The following is an 18,744-nucleotide window of genomic DNA, read 5'->3' as shown; positions in this document are numbered from 1 at the left end:
AACTATACTTGAGACCATAGAACTTATATCTCAAGGTGGGTGGCGCATTTACGTTGTAGATGTCTATGGGCTCCAGTAACCACTTAACACCGGGCGGGCTGCGAGCTTGTCCACCCATCTAAGCAATAAATAAAAACGCTTGATACGAGTGCATCAATCGTTTTATCCTTTAGACCACTTTAGGCTGAAAACATTCTAATTGTCCTTTTGTTTTTCAGGTACTATCAGAAGCTCAAGTCTCATCGTGACCCTTGTCTGCCTATCCATTTTATTAACGTTATGATTTAATGAAAACCATCAAATATAGAACATATAATGATTGGAAATAAATGAAAACAAAAAAAAACATTTCATTCTTCTGTTTATTCAAGTAATATTACTGTTTCATTTTGTACTACGTCAATGAACGTCCACAGTTGAGTAATAATGAAATGAACAGATTGTTATAACGCAGTGTTTATATCTAAAATTTGCGAAGAGCCCGATTATTAAATAATAAATTAGTTGGTAATGTATTTGACCGAATGATTGTAGAATCAAAATGTTTATATTTATTTTTAATATTTATTAACTACGCCTTAGAACTTATATCTCAAGGTGTGTGGCAAAAATAGGCGGGGTGGCGGTACCTACCCGTGCGGACTCACAAAAGGTCCTACCACTAGTAAAAGTGTACATTGTCTACCGTTTTATAGGATGACTGCCTTTATATTCATTTTTGTATTGTAATGGGTGGTGAGCTCAGAGTCCAGACAAAGGGTGACAGTCCCAGAGGAAATAAAACATACAAGTGTAATAAAACTTGACCACTGCTTACATTGGAACTGTGATACTATTTCAGAACCTCGCTTGACGAGAGACATGCCACAGTGTATACACAAATTTTGAGTTCACTATGTTATTTTACGGTTCAAGGTTCATCTCTGAGAAAGTCTGTACGAGACGTTTAACGTAAATGGGGTGAAATATCCGCGGTATCTGGTGATAGGATGGCGCCATATTCATTAGTTTCTTGAATCCGCGTAGAATGAACTTTTGGCACACGCAGAGGACCTCAATGTTACTTTGCAGATGAATTTTGACAGACACTGATGCTACCCGAGAGGGGTTTCATTACTATAGTAACAAAACAGTTAAAAGTAATTTTCACTAATACTGAAAACGCTGTAATTATTTCTTACTAGCGGCCCGCTCCGGCTCCGCTTGGGTCTTTAACAAAAATGTCAACGATATTTGACGTTGTTTTATTTTTTTAAATAAAAGAACACTTATTGCGGCTTATCTACAATAGTTATGCATATGCTTTCGCGACACTTTTTGTAAATAATAATGTGTTCTATAAAGTTGTAGTACATTATTTTATTCTATCATGAATAGTTTGCACAGGGCACGCGATGTAAAGAATATTTTTGGTAATTTTTTTACACCTTGAGTTACATTATTGGAGTTTTAGTAAGTACCCTTATCTTTTTCAAAAAAGATAACAGCCTATGTCACTCGGGATTAGTGTAGCTTCCAAACAGTGAAATATTCTTTTAATTCGGTTCAGTAGTTTCGGTGCCTATTCAATACAAACAAACAAATCTTTCCTATTTATAATATTGGTATAGATAAGTTCACAAGGATTCGGTCAAATGCGAAATTTCTGGCTCCCCATTAACCCCACAGCGGTGGGAGTAGCTAGGTAGTTACGCAAAAGGACAATTATGTACGTAAGAAACTGAATGTTGTGATAGAACATTATTTAGTTTAATTAATCCGGTGTGAATGGTTCTCTGGGCGAGCTTTTGTGTGTTGCTAGGTTAACCATTTGAATTTACTCAAAAGTAAAATACGGTTTCGCATTTTTAAAAAAAAAAAAAATTTACGTAGGTAAGGAAAACGTGAATATTTTTTACCGAGCGTGTGGGTGTTATTGCTCGTTAGACCGACGCGACGGTCCGAATGTTGTTGTTCGGAACTTGTATATATGCAAGCTTATCTTGAAAATGTCGTTAGCGAGATTCAGGCAACCGTCAAACATCTCGTGATCAATGATAGCACACGCCACAAATTGACATTTACAGAAAAAAAAAGAAAAATGCAAAAAAAAAAGTGTGAATATTAAAATTTGTGATATTATTTTATCATGACATCGTAACACTAGGTAAATGCAATGTTATGTTTATTTTTATTTTTTATTTATTTACTAGGCACACAATACTCATCACAAGCTAAAAAGATATATAAAAAAGACAAGTAAAAAGAAACCAAATCTGGCTTGCAACATAAGCTATGTGCGCACGACTAAGCAAGACAAAGTGCTGAATTTGTACACAATGGTCCTTACGACTATACGACAAAACAACACGATAAAGAAAACTAATCTAACTTATAGTGTAAGGAAATAATTTTATTCACAATATACATTGAGCAATGAAACAATTACGCTACTTGACCTATTGTTAACGTGAAGGATGCCCTTTAACATTTTTATAAACGTCACTAACCTACAACTAAAAATATCTAAGTCAGTTGACGACTTTGCCAGATCGTTATCTTATCTTATCTATTATATTATATATATATATATCTTATACCTTTAAACGAGCAATTCTTGTATATATATATTTATAATCTGAATCTCGGAAACGGCTCCAACGATTTTTATAAAATTTAGTATATAGGGGATTTCGGGGGCGACAAATCGATCTAGCTACGAGTGTCTAAAGATCATCTACAGACTAACAGTCGCCTGCAAAAGCTCAGTATCTTATTTCACTAGTCCTCATAATGTTTTGTATATTAAACCAGACAAAAGAGAACCATTCACACTATTGTTAAGATTAAAAAAACATTAACATTAGTTTTATACTATATAAGAAATTGTGTATTAAAAAATGTGTATAATTTATTTCGTAAGAATGTTGAGAAAAAATAATTGTATAATGTGAATATGTAAATAAATTAGTTGATTCATATAATTTGATTGTATTATTTCTTTATCCATATGATTGGACCTACGGTCGGGTCACATCTCCCTTGGGAAATACAACATGGATCTGTTAAGATATGAGTCTGGAAATCAAAATTAAACCTTTTTCCTTTCTCTTCTTTTCTTCCATCATCGAAGAAGTTGTTCGTGAACCAGTTGATAATAGTAAATAATAGTTTTTTTAATTTTTTTATTGCTTAGATGGTTGGACGAGCTCACAGCCGACCTGGTGTTAAGTGGTTACTGGAGCCCATAGACATCTACAACGTAAATGCGCCACCCACCTTGAGATATAAGTTCTAAGGTCTCAAGTATAGTTACAACGGCTGCCCCTACCCTTCAAACCGAAACGCATTACTGCTTCACGGCAGAAATAGGCACGGTGGTGGTATCCACCCGCGCGGACTCACAAGAGGCCGTGCGACTAGTAAATAAACCAGATAGATAGTTGAAGTTGTCCAAGATATTTATTTAGAAGCTTTCGTATTATAACTGAGCCGAGACTGTCCTTTATACACAGACGAAAAGCTTTTCGTCCCGACAATAGACAGTTAGTCGGCACTTTTGTTTATAGTGAATAAATAAATTGTATCATAAACTTCAATAAGCGCTAAATTCAGGTTTTTTGTTTGTTACATACCATCTGATGTTAAGTGGTTATCAAAGCTCGTATCTCAATTGCATCGTAATTACGCAAATTCTAATTTTTGTGGGCTCGTTTTAAGCTATTGCATAGCTTTTATCGCGGGCTTTGAGCGCGGCGACCGAATAAGGAAATTCCGTAACGAAAATAAAACGTAACACCCCCACCCCGCCTAACATGTAGCTCGCGTTCAACACATTCACACGTTGCGCTTGTGTAGTGTTTGTGAATAAGCGCGTAGCGTGACGTCGCACTGCATGCGCATCGTGAAAAGTCTGCCCATCTCTCTCTTGCGCGGTCTAAGTTATGAGTGTGAAGGGGACAGTTAATGTTTTAGTTTTGTTAATGCTTATAAATATAGCGTGGTCTTATTTTAATATTGTTTTAATATTAAATTATTATTGTCTAATTATAATTGCATAAGTTGATAAAAAATGCTATGCAATAGCTTACCCGCGGCGGTCCCCGAGTGACACACGTGTTTTTTTTCATTACGTGATATTTTTCCTCCATTGTTTAAGTTGTTCGTGAATATTTTTTGAGTACGTATTTCATTAGCAAAATTAGCACCTGCCTGCGGGATTCGAAGGCCGGTATAGATACATCGCTCCGTACAAGAGCACCTTACATGTCCTTACGAACCTATCAGATCCAATAACCCTTGCATTAGACGCCTTCAGCTCTAACACTAGGAGCAGACTTAGGGACCCCGGTAACCGAACTCGTCGAACTCGGCAAAGAGTTCGACGTGCAACCTAATCTAAGCATCAGCCCGTTGAGTTTCTCGCTGGATCTTCTCAGCGGGTCGCGATTCCGATCCAGTGGTAGATTCATTCGCGAAGCAGCTGCTCTTGAGTTGTTAGGTCTGCCTTGGAGGCGCTCGGGTAGCTATTAGCAAATTCCGCCCCTTCTGGCTGAGCCCTTGCTCGCCCACCTGTCCTGGTGAAACTTGAAAGATCTCCGAGCAACCAGTAAGCCTTCTTTCATAAAAAAACTACCAATCATCTTACCCTTTAGGCCACAATCACTCCGAAGTGAGACGTGAGCTCATTTATGTCAGACTAGCGGCCCGCCCCAGCTTCGCTTGGGAAGTAGCGCACGCGATGTAAAGAATTTTATATAATTTTTTTACACATTGGGTTACATTATTGGAGTTTCAGTAAGGATCCCAATTTTTTTTTTAAATATAATAAATATAGCCTATGTCACCCAAGGATAGCGTAGCTTTCCAACAGTGAAAGAATTTTTCAAATTGGTTCAGTAGTTTCGGAGCCTATTCAATACAAACAAACAAACAAATCTTTCCTCTTTATAATATTAGTATAGACTAGCGAAAAATTCTTCACACAGCTATTTACCATAATATTTTATGTGATGCAGCGGCCTTAGAATTCCGACACTGCTGGAATACAGCGGTAGTATTCTGTATAATCCGTCCGTAAAATGACATTGAATCTATACATATAAATAAAATTGGTGTGTCTGTTTTTAATATTGAAATAACCGCTTTTTACTACATGCATATGAATATATTATATACGGTGCATACACCAAAAAACATTTTTTACAATTTTTGTCTGTCTGTTTGTTCTGGCAAATCTCTGGAACGGCTGGGCCGATTTTGACGAAACTTTCACTGATAGTTAGCTGATGATATAACGAGTAATTTAGACTACTTTTTTAGACTAGCTTTGCCCCGCGGCGTCACACGCTGTACAATGGGACATAGCATCGCGGGACTCAGCTATCAAATTTTTTTTTTTATTGATTAGTTGTCTGGACGAGCTCACAGCGCACCTGATGTTAAGTGGTTACTGGAGCCCATAGACATCTACGACGTAAATGCGCCACCCACCTTGAGATATAAGTTCTAAGCTGTCAAGTATAGTTACAACGGCTGCCCCACCCTTCAAACCGGAACGCATTACTGCTTCACGGCTGAAATAGGCGGGGTGGTGGTACCTACCCGCGCGGACTCACAAGAGCTCCTACCTCCAGTAAACATAAAATATTAAAGTAAACTTTAATGTTTCCGAAGCGAAGCGAGGGCGGGTCACTAGTCGCTTAATATAAGCAGCACAGCGCTGATTTCGCGCTGCGACAGCGTGAGTTTGGTTTATAGAGTTTTCACGTCAGAAACGGAGAGTCCGTGTCTCCACACCTGGCGTCACTCCAGCGTCTCGAGTGCTCAGGGTTCAAAAATAACGACCGTTTCTATGGTCACTCGAAATCCGAGACATTCTGTGTGGTTTTTGAGATGCTTTACGACCGCGAATAGGCAAAGTTATACCTTAGTTAGTTATCTTGGCTTATTTTATCTGATGTTATAGAAATGCTTAGTGCAAATATTTATTGAAAAAAAGTCATTTTCATGTCAAATGCTTAGACGAAGAATGTATGTCGGACCACATTGCGTATTTCATCTTGAGAACAGAAGTGACTTAACCAAAAATTTTAAGAATATTAGTTTTTTTTTTATTGCTTAGATGGGTGGACGAGCTCACAGCCCACCTGGTGTTAAGGGGTTACTGGAGCCCATAGACATCTACAACGTAAATGCGCCACCCACCTTGAGATATAAGTTCGAAGGTCTCAAGTATAGTTACAACGGCTGCCCCACCCTTCAAACCGAAACGCATTACTGCTTCACGGCAGAAATAAGCAGGGTGGTGGTACCTACCCGCGCGGACTCTCAAGAGGTCCTACCACCAGTAACAATTATTATATTTCAATTATTATTTTATTATATTTATATTTCCAACGACTTATAAATACGTTTTCTATGAGTTAAAATTTTTTTTTGTATCCAATTCTAGAAAAGGACAAAGTACACTTTCCGTCTCATTTAAATCAAAATCATTCTTTAAATTTTAAGGTATGCGGTTTTTTTTTCTTCTTTTTATTGCTCTTGTAGGCAGACGAGTATCCGGCCCACCTGGTGGTGAGTGGTTACCGTCGCTTATGGACGTCAGCAATGCTAGGGACAGAACCAAGCCGCTGCCAACAAAGGCTTAAAGTATGAAAATCGAAACGGAAAAAATATACTTCTTCAATTAGATTTTTGGCGTTTACCAAAAAACAAGAATTTTGGATAAAATCACTTCAATTCTAAAGGTGCTAAATACCACAACGTCAATTCAGTTATGAGTTTTAAGTGATGCGTTAATTGAATGTGTTTTTTTTATTGCTTAGATGGGTGAACAAGCTCACAGCCCACCTGGTGTTAAGTGGTTACTGGAGGGCATAGACATCTACAACGTAAATGCGCCACCCACCTCGAGTTAGTTCTAAGGTCTCAAGTATAGTTACAACGGTTGCCCCACCCTTCAAACTGAAACGCTTCACGGCAGGAATAGTCAGGGCGGCGGTACGTACCCACACGGACTCACAAGAGGTCCTACCACCAGTAATTACGCAAATTATAATTACTAGATGATGACCGAGCTTTGCTTGGCTTTTTTTTTTATAACGCCATCTTGTTGTGTAGCAGTAAAAATAGTATTATTATTCGCCAATAGATGTCGCGAAGAGTCAAGTTGATTATTAAAAACACGAATAAAACAACATTTTCTGAAAATAAATCGTAGCTAGATCGATTTTTTATCGCCCCCGAAATCCCCTGTATACTAAATTTTATGAAAATCGTTTCGAAAGCCGTTTCCGAGATTATGATTATATATATATATATATGGCTCCAACGACCAATTCTTGTATATATATACAAGAATTGGTCGTTTAAAGGTATAAGAGTATCGTGGATGAAAAAAAGTTACCGCAATTCACCGCCATATAAATTTAAATAAAACACATCGTAACACTTAAGATGCGGTACGCCATGATAGTACAAGTTAGAGATGCTTTATTGGGCTGGTTCTGAAAGTTTAGCGCTTTCAATTTAGCGAGAAATTAGGGCGAAGAAGTACGGGCGCTCGTGTAAGCATAGCGATGGCCCAGGGCAAAGTTTACCTTGTGATCGACTTACGACAAACGTGAACTTATCGTTAAGAATTCTAGAATAGGACATTCGTTGTGGATGACGTTTTTCTGTAATCAGAAGCTTTTTGCTGGAGGCTATTTGTTCGCGCGAAAAACCTTAGACCCCAATAAATAATTTAATATATGTTATCTATGACTAATGTCATTGTGTCACTGTCTTAAAAAATTGTGTTTACTTAATACATTCTTTATGGAAAACGCAAGCGCATTTCAATTTACTCGATCCATTCAAGAAAATCAATAAGAAATAAGGAAATGAAGCCCATTTGTCGAAACACTATTATAGTAGAGTTCTCGGCCCTTCTAGTGGTAAAAGGTTACCATCGTCTACCTCGAGAGATAGGGTCAGAAGCGCATTATAATGTAGAGTTGCTGTCCAATCTTTCAAATCAGACCGGATGATTGCTTCACGTCAGAAAAAGTCAATTCTTGTCGGCGATCTTACTCTACAAATAATACAGATATCACCGCTGCACGTCCTACAGTGGATCGCTCAGACATTTTTTACAACACCCACTAGAACTATGTTGATGCTATTTTTTTATTTATTTTTTATTGCTTAGATGGATGGACGAGCTCATAGCCCACCTGGTGTTAAGTGGTTACTGGAGCCCATAGACATCTACAACGTAAATGCGCCACCCACCTCGAGATATAAGTTCTAAGGTCTCAGTATAGTTACAACGGCTACCCCACCCTTCGAACCGAAACGCATTACTGCTTCACGGCAGAAATAGGCAGGGCGGTGGTACCTACCCGCGCGAACTCACAAGAGGTCCCACCACCAGTATGATTTATGTTTTACGTTCGTCATAAGTCAATCGGCGGTAAAATTCTTCCGATATTACCGTCTATATGAAGGTTGACTTGTACGGATGTAAGCCTCGGGAATTGTGTTCGACACGTTATTGCTCCTGTCACATTGGCTTGATGATTTTTAATAAAAACTAACCGAGTTACTGAAAGAGCTTTAACTGGTTTTTAGTGTTAGATGTTTTTGATTTAGGGTTACTTCGGCGTCAAAATTACATTTTTGAAGTTAAAACGGCCAATTGCGACGTTAAAAAGCCCACATATTATTATAGTCTTTTTGCATTAAAAGTGTACAATTTCCAAAAATGTTCGAAATTGAGTGTTAATATGCGCAATCATTTGGTATCACCACTATTTTTCATATAAATAGTGTCAAAAGAGCGTAGTTTAGTTTTAGTTTTGTTTTTTTAGTTTACCTATTTTTTGACTACTATTAACAAAGTTAATACATAATTTTATCTTACTTTAAAAGACAGATAATGAAACAGGTAAAAAAAAAACGTTGTAAAGATGATTAATATTAAAAAGCGTTAATGTAAATGTTAAACCTTTAAAACACTCTCCTGTAAAATTTGTAAGTTTTGAGATTATCTATATATTAATAGGTGAAGCAAAAACTTTGTATCCTTTTTTACGAAAATTGCGCGGACGGAGGAGTATGAAATTTTCCACACTTATAGAGAATATAGAGAAGAAGTGCACAATGCTAATTTTTTTTTTAAATTATGCATAAAAGGTACATTAAATCAATAAAGAAAACATTACACACACTACATACCATGTAGGTATTTGACGCACACACGCATCCATACTATTTATTGTCCAACTTTTGTTCTTGACGTCAGTTGTCAAATTGAGAATAGATTAAATTATAATAAATAAATATAGTCGAAGAATTATAGTCGAATTTCGACTACTGCGGGACCACTAGTACAGTTTTAATACGAGAAGACGATATCTCAGTTTAAGCCACTTGCCATTTTTCTAATGAAATACGTACTGAACAAATCTTCAAAATTGACTTCCACGGTGAAGGAATAGCATCGTGTAATAAAAATCAAACCCGCATAATTATAATTTTCGCAATTACCTGGTGGCAGGACGTCTAGTGAGTCCGCACGTAGGTACCACCACCCTGCCTATTTCTGCCGTGAAGCAATAATGTGTTTCGGTTTGAAGGGCGGGGCAGCCCTTGTGCTGTTAAAAGTGAGACCTTACAACTCGTGTCTCAAGGTGGGTGGCGGCATTGATATTGTTAATGTCTATGCGCTCCGGTAACCACTTAGCATCAGATGGACCGTGAGCTCGTCCACCCATCTAAGCAATAAAAGAAAAAAGGCTAGCCCTCTTCCTTCATGATGTATTCTTGTTTGAAGTATAAAACAGTTATTTTGCAACAATTATTATTTCGAATTACAAGATGGCCGGCGAAATTCATGCTATAATATCTCAGGTCTCGGATACCACTAAATGCCGTAAGCCAGTTTGTTCCTCCATCCTCTTCTATGAAGCTGGATATCTCATTAGGTGACCAAGCACCTGTGCTAGTCTCCACTCTTATATGATACAATAATATAACAGTGTTGAAAAAGGGGACCAATAGTACTAAGGGGATGTTTTAGTCATAAGTAATTGTGTTAAAAGAAGGTCCGCCATTGTATAATTTATATTTAAAATGAATATTTATGCTTCGTTTTTAATTAAAACAACCCTATTGATATAGGGGCGCAACACGCCACTGTCGACCTTTGAGGATCTATTTAATTTTATTGTTTGACGAGGGACATGAGATGGTTAGGACTTTATTTCAGATACGCATCATTCGTGATGAAAACATGTATCTTCTGGAAACAGCCTGTGGATGTGAGATACTGTGCTAGGTAGTAAGGTTGAACACTGATTCGGCAATTTGGAAGGGGGTGGTGCGTTAATTCAAAAGCAGACTTGTTCTCAAATAAATCACAAAGAAAAAAACGATATCCTTATGTAGAACCATAGCTGTCTGTTTGTTAGTATGTTATGTCTACAGAAACCCGAATTATATGTAGACGTAGCAATAACTAGTCTGGCGACCGCCATTTTCTGCAAAATAATACAGGTTAAAGTATTGTTACGCGCTGAGGGTTCGGGATAAAGAAAATTTCACCAAAGTACAATTTAAAAACTGTATTCAACACTTAAAACACTTAAACACTTTACAAACACTCAACAAACACTTTAAAGCTCTCCATTCGCTTGGGTCGCTTCGCTTCAGGTGATCCGTTCGCTGTTTTGTTTCGAGTTCCGATTACTGACTGACTGCGCGCCATCCCTACAACGCTTTTATAGCCGATACCTTATCCCTAGAATCATCGAGAATATTCCACACGTTTCTAGTCGTAGTTCCCGCTATCTGACAGTAGATGGCGTTGGAATTCTCGAGCATTCTGGATCCTTCGATATTCGTTCGGCTATTCGGCGATAGATGGCGTTACTCTTACCGGCGTAACAGTATGTACACCCAACACCCGAATACCGAATCATTCACGGTAATTCTGATTTCTACCGGGAATTTTACTAGGGCCTCAAACAACTAGACCAATTTGCGAGTCTGTTTTGTATAATATTTTTAATAAATAATAAAACCCATTTTTAATACGCTTTTATTAGCTTCATTCGTATGTTAGTATGTAACGGAATCTTTGAACATGATTTTGACTCCCTTCAAAACGTCGGATTAACTCGAAATTTGGTATACTTATTAAGGACCGATGACAATTTAATATTTTAAATAGTTTGATCCGTTATCCTTACTAGGATAATCAGGTTAAGCGATTTTTTGTTTTCCTGAGACCCGGAGTGTCTGCGTCAAGACCAAGAAGGGAAACTACCAGGCGCGCCGATCATCGGATAAGTTACCTACTGATACAGATGAAATTCAACTAGAAAATGAAAAATATATAATAGTTTAAAAAAACAAAAAAATACGCTTTTATTAAAAATCCAACTAACAAATAGAAAATAAATTTTAATAAATTTGAATTAAAAATAGTGTATGAAAAAATATTTTATTTTAAAAAAACCGTGGCGTGCACGGTATAAATAGTTATAAATATTTTATAAACAGATATGAGTAGAAGGGTTATTTTGATAATATCCTAAGCACTCTATTCACTTTAATTATACACCTTCTATTTTTTAGTTGGATTTCCTATAAAAGCGTTTTTTGTTTTGTTTTTTTAAACTATTATTTATATTTGATTTTTTTAGCTTTCAAGCCTTCTGTACAACATTGTTTGTGTGCCTAATCAGATATTCATTGAATATATTGAAATCCCTAGTAAAATTCGAATCAAACCTTTCTTTTCGTATATCAAGCACGGCAAAGGTTACGTGAAAGTATTTTTATGAAAATTGTCTGGCGAAAATATCTTTTTATGTCGGAGCGCGATGACATGTCGTTCTGGTAACAGGGATTTAAAAAATCCGGAGCAATAGGCAGCGGTTTATTTTTTTATTTTATCTTTTATTGCTTAGATGGTTGGACGAGCTCACAGCCCACCTGGTTACAATGACTGCCCTACCAGTAATTACGCAAATTATAATTTTGCGGGTTTGATTTTTATTACACGATGTTAGATAGATAGATAGAACGCCTCGTTGTACAGGGAAGCGTTGATGGTAGAAGACCGCGCGGGAGGCCACCAATGCGGTGGACCGACCAAATTAAAACTGCAGTGGGAGGTCCCCTAAATGAGTGCAGTAGAATGGCCTCGAGCAGGGAGCGATGGCGTGACATCATGAGGCGCATCAAGTCTGCCCCTTCCAACACTACATGGCGATCACGACCACTCTGTCAAGAGTGACACGATTGAGAAGAAGACACGATGTTATTCCTTCACCGTGGAAGTCAATCGTGAACATTTGTTAAGTGCGTATTTCATTAGAAATATTGATACCCGCCTGCGGGATTCAAACCGGTGCATTGCTAGATACGAATGCACTGGATGTCTTATCCTTTAGGCCACGACGACTGCATTTTAGCTATACGTTAGCATTTCTGTTGTGATTGAGGATCGATGAATATCAGGTAGGCTTCTGTCTCGGTTTGCAATAAACAGCCCTAAAAGATTAGGTGCCGCTTCGCTATGACAATCTATTATGGTTTTTTACTGGTGGTAGGACCTCTTGTGAGTCCGCACGGGTAGGTACCATCACCCTGCCTATTTCTGCCGTGAAGCAGTAATACGTTTCGGTTTGAAGGGTGGGGCAGCCGTTGTAACTATACGTGAGACCTAAATAAACTTAAATTAAAAAAAAAGAATAAAAAATATATAAAAAAAAACTCTACCTTATGTACTACAGAGTAAATCATAAGCTTTTAAAAACCAGACATTAACACCTCCGTTACAATACTTGATAATTTTTGGGAAAAAAAAAACCAAACCAACCCTAATTCAAATGTGTAGTGCTAGCAGTAACTTAACAACTTAATTATCGTCATAACATCAGGAGCTGGAAACATCTATTCTTGGATGCTAGCCAGAACTTACTTAACACTCATTGCTACTTACCGATATTGAGTTTCTTAGCACCTTTATTAAATTCTAATATTTGAATTTTAGATTCGTTTTCTAGTTCTTTTAATTTGTGATAGATTTTTTTTTATTGCTTAGATGGGTGGACGAGCTCACAGCCCACCTGGTGTTAAGTGGTTACTGGAGCCCATGGATATCTACAACGTAAATGCTCCACCCACCTTGAGATATAAGTTCTAAGGTCTCTAGTATAGTTACAACGGCTGCCCAACCCTTCAAACCGAAACGCATTACTGCTTCACGGCAGAACTAGGCAGGGTGGTGGTACCTACCCGTGCGGACTCACAAGAGGTCCTACCACCAGTAACAATAAGCAATAGTCTCATAAGAAGTACCAGTGGAGACATCATGCGCTGTTTTTTGAAACATAAAACAAGATGACCAGCTACGGTTATACGTAGGATGCTGATATTCGCCTTTGGTTCGCAATAAACATAGAACTGACTAAGATAAAAATGATATCAAAACTCTTAAGCCGTTAAGTTTATAGGGCTATAGAATTATCAGTGCAAATATTCGCGCAAAATTCTCAAGAAAACTTTAAATTTGACTATAAGGATCATTCTGGCGTTATCTCAACAAGACAACAAATCCATTTTCGGTGCGAATTTACCTAATAATGAGATTTGAATTCGAATCAGATAGCCACGGGGTTAAACAGATAACGCTACTTAGAGATCCCGGTCACGTTTAAGTATTCTTTACGAAATATCAATTTCGTGGAACATAATTTTAGACCTTTGGCCTGAATTGCAACTGAATCTTAAGTCGAGCTTTAGGACCGTTTTATTGAGTGCTTTAGTACGAAGGGTTCGAAAAGGGTTGATGGTCTGTTTATTGTTGTTTATCTAAGGGACGAATTGCTCACTACCTATTATGGTTTACTTTCTATTGCCAGTTACTTTATAGACAATTGATATAATAGTCTTTTCCATGGTATCATCGCACCATTTTCAAACCTAGTAAGGATTGTTCAGTATATACCACCTGTATATACCATATATAGTTATATAGTTGTAATTGTTAAACCTGAATATACCATATATAGTTATATAGTTTAGCGGTAGGCAGCGGCTTGGCTCTGCCCCTGGCATTGCTGAAGTCCATGGGCCATGGTAACCACTCACCATCAGGTGGGCCGTATCCTCGTCTGCCTACAAGGGCAATAAAAAAAAAAAAAACACTTGTAAGTACACTTGAGACCTTAGAACTTATATCTCATGCTGGGTGGCGCATTTACGTTGTAGACGTCTATGGGCTCCAGTAACCACTTAACACCAGGTGGGCTGTGAGCTCGTCCACCCACCTAAGAAAGAAAAATAAAAAAAATAAAAAGATAAGTATGTATGTTGCAACGCGTAGCCTACATAGCAAGATATTATCTATACCGAATGTCAATGTTACTGATGAGAAGGACTTTTTGGCGGGAACGCGAGGAGTGAAGTTGTGTGATTTGTTTTATTTTGTCTATTTAGTGTTTCTTCAGGTTTAAATGTGTAATAATGGTGGTTTATTAACCGTTTAATATCTGTGAAAGTGCACAAATGTGGGAAAATGAAACAAAGCTGCTGAACGTAACTTTTCGGGTTCCTCCAAAAAGTCCACTGAAAAAATCTCAGTAAATGACCACCATTTTACTGCGATTATATTTCATCCCATATCATTTCGTTTCATTAAATTTCATCCCAGTTGATTAATGTCTCAAATTAATCATCTTCATTTCATTTCACTCCATATTATCATTTTTCATAAAATTAAGAATTTAAAGTAAAATAAGACATGACTTAAAGGTCTTAGTTACCAGGTCATAAAATCTCTTAAAAAAAAAAAAAAACTGATGAGAATCTCAGTTGTCAAACTGACAAAACGTCAATGTCAGTGCAGGTTGCCTTGTGTATGTTATCACGTGGGCATGGAGTTAATAAGTACCTACAACTGGAGTGCTGTCTAATGCCGAGAAATCGGTCTCGAAAGAGAATACTTTTTGGTCGCGGTGTCCTTGTCTAATGTGGTGACCATATATAATTTAATTATAGGACAAAATTATACACATGCATAAGTTTTGAATTTACCTTAAGTAATTCTGTGTAACCCTATGTAAATACAAAACACGTGCTTGCAACCTTTTATTTATGTAAATTCAATTCTAAACATTGCTTCGTCGTCATGGTGACTTTTTTTCGACGGTTTTTTTTGGAAATTGCTGCGTTGTCGAAAATCTAGCACTGAGTTTTATTACAAACATCATTACCTCAGTTCTATTACTTAAACTTCCTCAAACTCGTGTTTAACGTCCGAATACTCAACCGCGACTTAAATAATATATTATGTTGAACTTAATTACGCAATTCCTACTTTAATGTACTGGCTAAGTGGGCCGTGCAAATTAATATTTGACACACTGAGTGAGACACTGCAACACACATGGTCTGCGCGTATCGGGTGCTCTTTTCCTACATTCACATCTTCAATTGATTTAAAATTGTTTGTATTTTTACTTCTGTGCTATTTTAATGACACGTGTATATTAAGTCTACTAGTTACATTTTAGGAAATAAAACACAATGGGTAATAAAATGAAATGAACTGAAATTCATTTATTTGTTATATGTAGACAATTAAATAACTCTTAAATGACAAGTCAATACACATAACACGATACACATAGTACTTGATCTCTATTTACAAAATATTGGTTATACATATTATTATTATTAAGTTCAGTTAATTTTCTGTAGTCTTATAATATAACATTTCCTCTATTTTAAGTAAATTCTTTTTTTTCAACGAAATACATAATTTATTTTAATCAATATCTAAGTGGACCATGAGTATCATTAAAATTTCGCAATTTAAATTTCAATTCAATTAAAAATCGCCATTTTTCTTTAATAAATCTAAAATCGACTTTATATTTACAATCACTATTTCGCGACTTTTAAGTTTTTGTTTCAATACCTTAACATCTTGTCGTAATTTTGCTTTTCTCGGGGTATTTTTTATTTCTTGCGTTTGAGTACTTGATTCTTCTTGTTTGACCTTTATATAGGACATTTTCCAGAAATTCCAACGTCATATTTACTAGAAGATCCTACTCGTTCGCTTAACGTCAGGCAAATGATATACATGCTTCCGTGCGACGCTATTCAATACAATAAAAAAAGTTCAAAAAATACCACGTGATGGCTCTTATAATATGAAAAATACATTGCAAAATTATAGTTTTCACGATTGTTTTTTCAAATTTAGTATATGACATAGATTAAGTACAATTTACAAGACAAATAGTATTAAATATTATAATGAGAAAAAATATCTCACATTTTAAAAATATATGCTCACACTAGTAAAAATTTATCAATGAATCTGACATATGGAAGGATATTCCACAAACTGGAGACGATTCTCGCTTAAAACCACTTACATTAAAAGTGTTCACCATGATTACACGGAAACTTTCACGATTTTCGAAAAAAAAACAAGCCACAAGCTGTATCAGTGCCATTTTAACTTCGCACTACAAACGTAAATAGACGCCATTTTTCTTTTAATCCATTCATAGCTCTTTTTCGGTGATGCCAACAATTAATCTGGCTTCCCACCAAATTCAACATGAAAACCATCAGAAATCTACGTACCTACCATTAAATTTTCCATTAAACAGAGTTCTTATTAACATAGAACAATAATTTTTTTGTTAATAAGCTTTATTAATATATGATGTTCTATTAAAAATCAATATATATCATATAATCAATACTTCTTATATAATTGGAGTTTACTCCTTTAGAATCGATTTACATATATAGGCCCGGGGTATGAAAATTATGGGGACCAAAATCGTACTAGCATGTCACACGAAATGCGTTATGCGCCTGATTGCGCATGTCACACGAAATGCGTTATCGCAGGTGACGCCGGGCTGCTGCGCCGGCAGTCCGCCACAAAGCCTCGTACTGATCGCGCGTTTCTCTCATTATTGTATTTTCATATATTTGTTAGTCGTTTGTTTTGTGTCTCGTTAATTTGTTAATAATCTGTAGTGTATCGTGTTGTCGTAATATAGAACTATTTCTCGTATTGTTTCGTTTAATTTTTTATATCCAGTAAACTCCAGTCGTGCGTCGGAGCGGACACACACACTTTTTTTTTATTTTAATAAATTGTCATCATCAGAAACTAATTTCACCATAACTTTGTACGTTTATTTTGAACCAATTTAATTTTTGACGTTGATGGAAATTCTAAATTCTCGCAACATTTTCTAGTTAAGTTTAAGTCACTTCGTTTAAATAATATGTATTTAGATATATTATTGTCATAAAATGTTTAAAATCCTGTAAAGTGGATTGATTTTAAACTTTTCGATAATTTTCAACAACACCCAAGCTACTAAAAAATCCACTAACCACTAAAAGCCATTTTTGATAACGAAGACGGGGTCCAAATTCCGAGATTTTATGGAAAATCCTCTAAGCTAGCAACACTGCTTTTTGTTTGTAAAATGTGCGAGAGGGACACCACCACTTAATAATCATTCTCTTTTCAGACCGTTTTTCCTTACATCTTTTGCTATTTAAAAATAAACTTTAAGCCATAGAGATAAAACATATTTTTAGTTTTTATGTCAAACGAAGTAAGCACTCCAGTTAGAATAGTAACTCTATGCACGTGGGTGACAAATAGATTGAGTATGTTGAATTAGTACGTGCAAGTTGGAGTCCGTTCCGCTCATATTCATCTGTGATTGGTAGCGACTTGTAAAGTTCTAAAATCATTAAAGGCGATATTGATTAGTTATCTGTGATGTTATTTTGCGTCTGAACAAAATGCAAGAAGATAATGGTGTATCTGATGATAGCAAATTTGTAGGCTCACCGTCATAAAATAGTCGCAATTGACATTGGTATGTTGCTGAAGACGATTTTGTAGACCCACCATCTCTAGCCAAGTCTCCTAAACTTAAGAAACGGTTCAATGTCAACATGTTTATATCTGAAATAGTCATTAACGCTGTTTGCCCGATAGCAAATTATCGATGCTACAACCATATTAAAATGTGCACCGCTAAACAATACAACGATTATAGCAAAAGCTTTTTAACGAGACTTTTGTGGTATAAGCGATAGGATTAAAGCGATTTGAGGAAAATTAATAATTCTGTCGTAAGCTAGAATCGGGCGTTACAAATGTTCTGCAGTTTTAATATTAGTTATTAATTTGTTAGTTCAATTGGTCAGTAATCACCATCGCTCATGGACATCGGCAATGTCAGAGCCACAGTCGAACCGCCACCCGTGAAAACAAACTTTTTAGATAAAAAAAAGATGTGGTGTCGTGGGACACCAGGTACGAACGAAGTTCCTTCGGCTAATGTAGAATCGTAACAATTTGCAAAATAAAATCGTGCTCAATTTTATGTTGGTGTTCTTGAGTTTTCTCTTAAATTTTGCTGATTACTTTTTATTTAAGTACAGGAAAGTATTTAGGAAATTCAGTATTTTAGGAAATAATAAATTACGTAAAATAAAAAGAAAATCGTAATTCAAATTATCAATTAAAATAACAAATTAGGTCTCTTTATTTTTGTTTGACAACATAAAATTACATAGAAATAGAAATAATTACAAAATAGAGAGAGAAGGAATGAGAGAACGAAAAGAAAGAAGGAGAAAGAGAAAGGTATTATTATTACACTACTCGCTTGTGTATACGACTGTCGCGCCTGCGCACGTCTCATT

General features: G+C 36.4%; 1 protein-coding gene across 1 annotated transcript in view; it reads left to right on the top strand.

Annotated features, from left to right (window-relative positions):
• The window catches only part of LOC101739773 (uncharacterized), a 191,302-nt gene extending 188,339 nt beyond the window's left edge, over nucleotides 1–2,963 (top strand). Inside the window, exon 7 of the mRNA XM_012697875.4 lies at nucleotides 219–2,963. Within this exon, the coding sequence (XP_012553329.2) occupies nucleotides 219–283 (65 nt within the window). The 3' untranslated portion in view covers nucleotides 284–2,963. The remainder of the gene's footprint in view (nucleotides 1–218) is intronic.
• Nucleotides 2,964–18,744: the final 15,781 nt, after the last annotated feature.

This window comes from Bombyx mori, chromosome 27 (assembly GCF_030269925.1).
Source record: "Bombyx mori chromosome 27, ASM3026992v2".
In the NCBI taxonomy this organism is placed as follows: domain Eukaryota; kingdom Metazoa; phylum Arthropoda; class Insecta; order Lepidoptera; family Bombycidae; genus Bombyx; species Bombyx mori.
The sequence above is the reverse complement of the archived record's forward strand: the minus strand, read 5'-3'. Positions and strand labels throughout refer to the sequence as shown.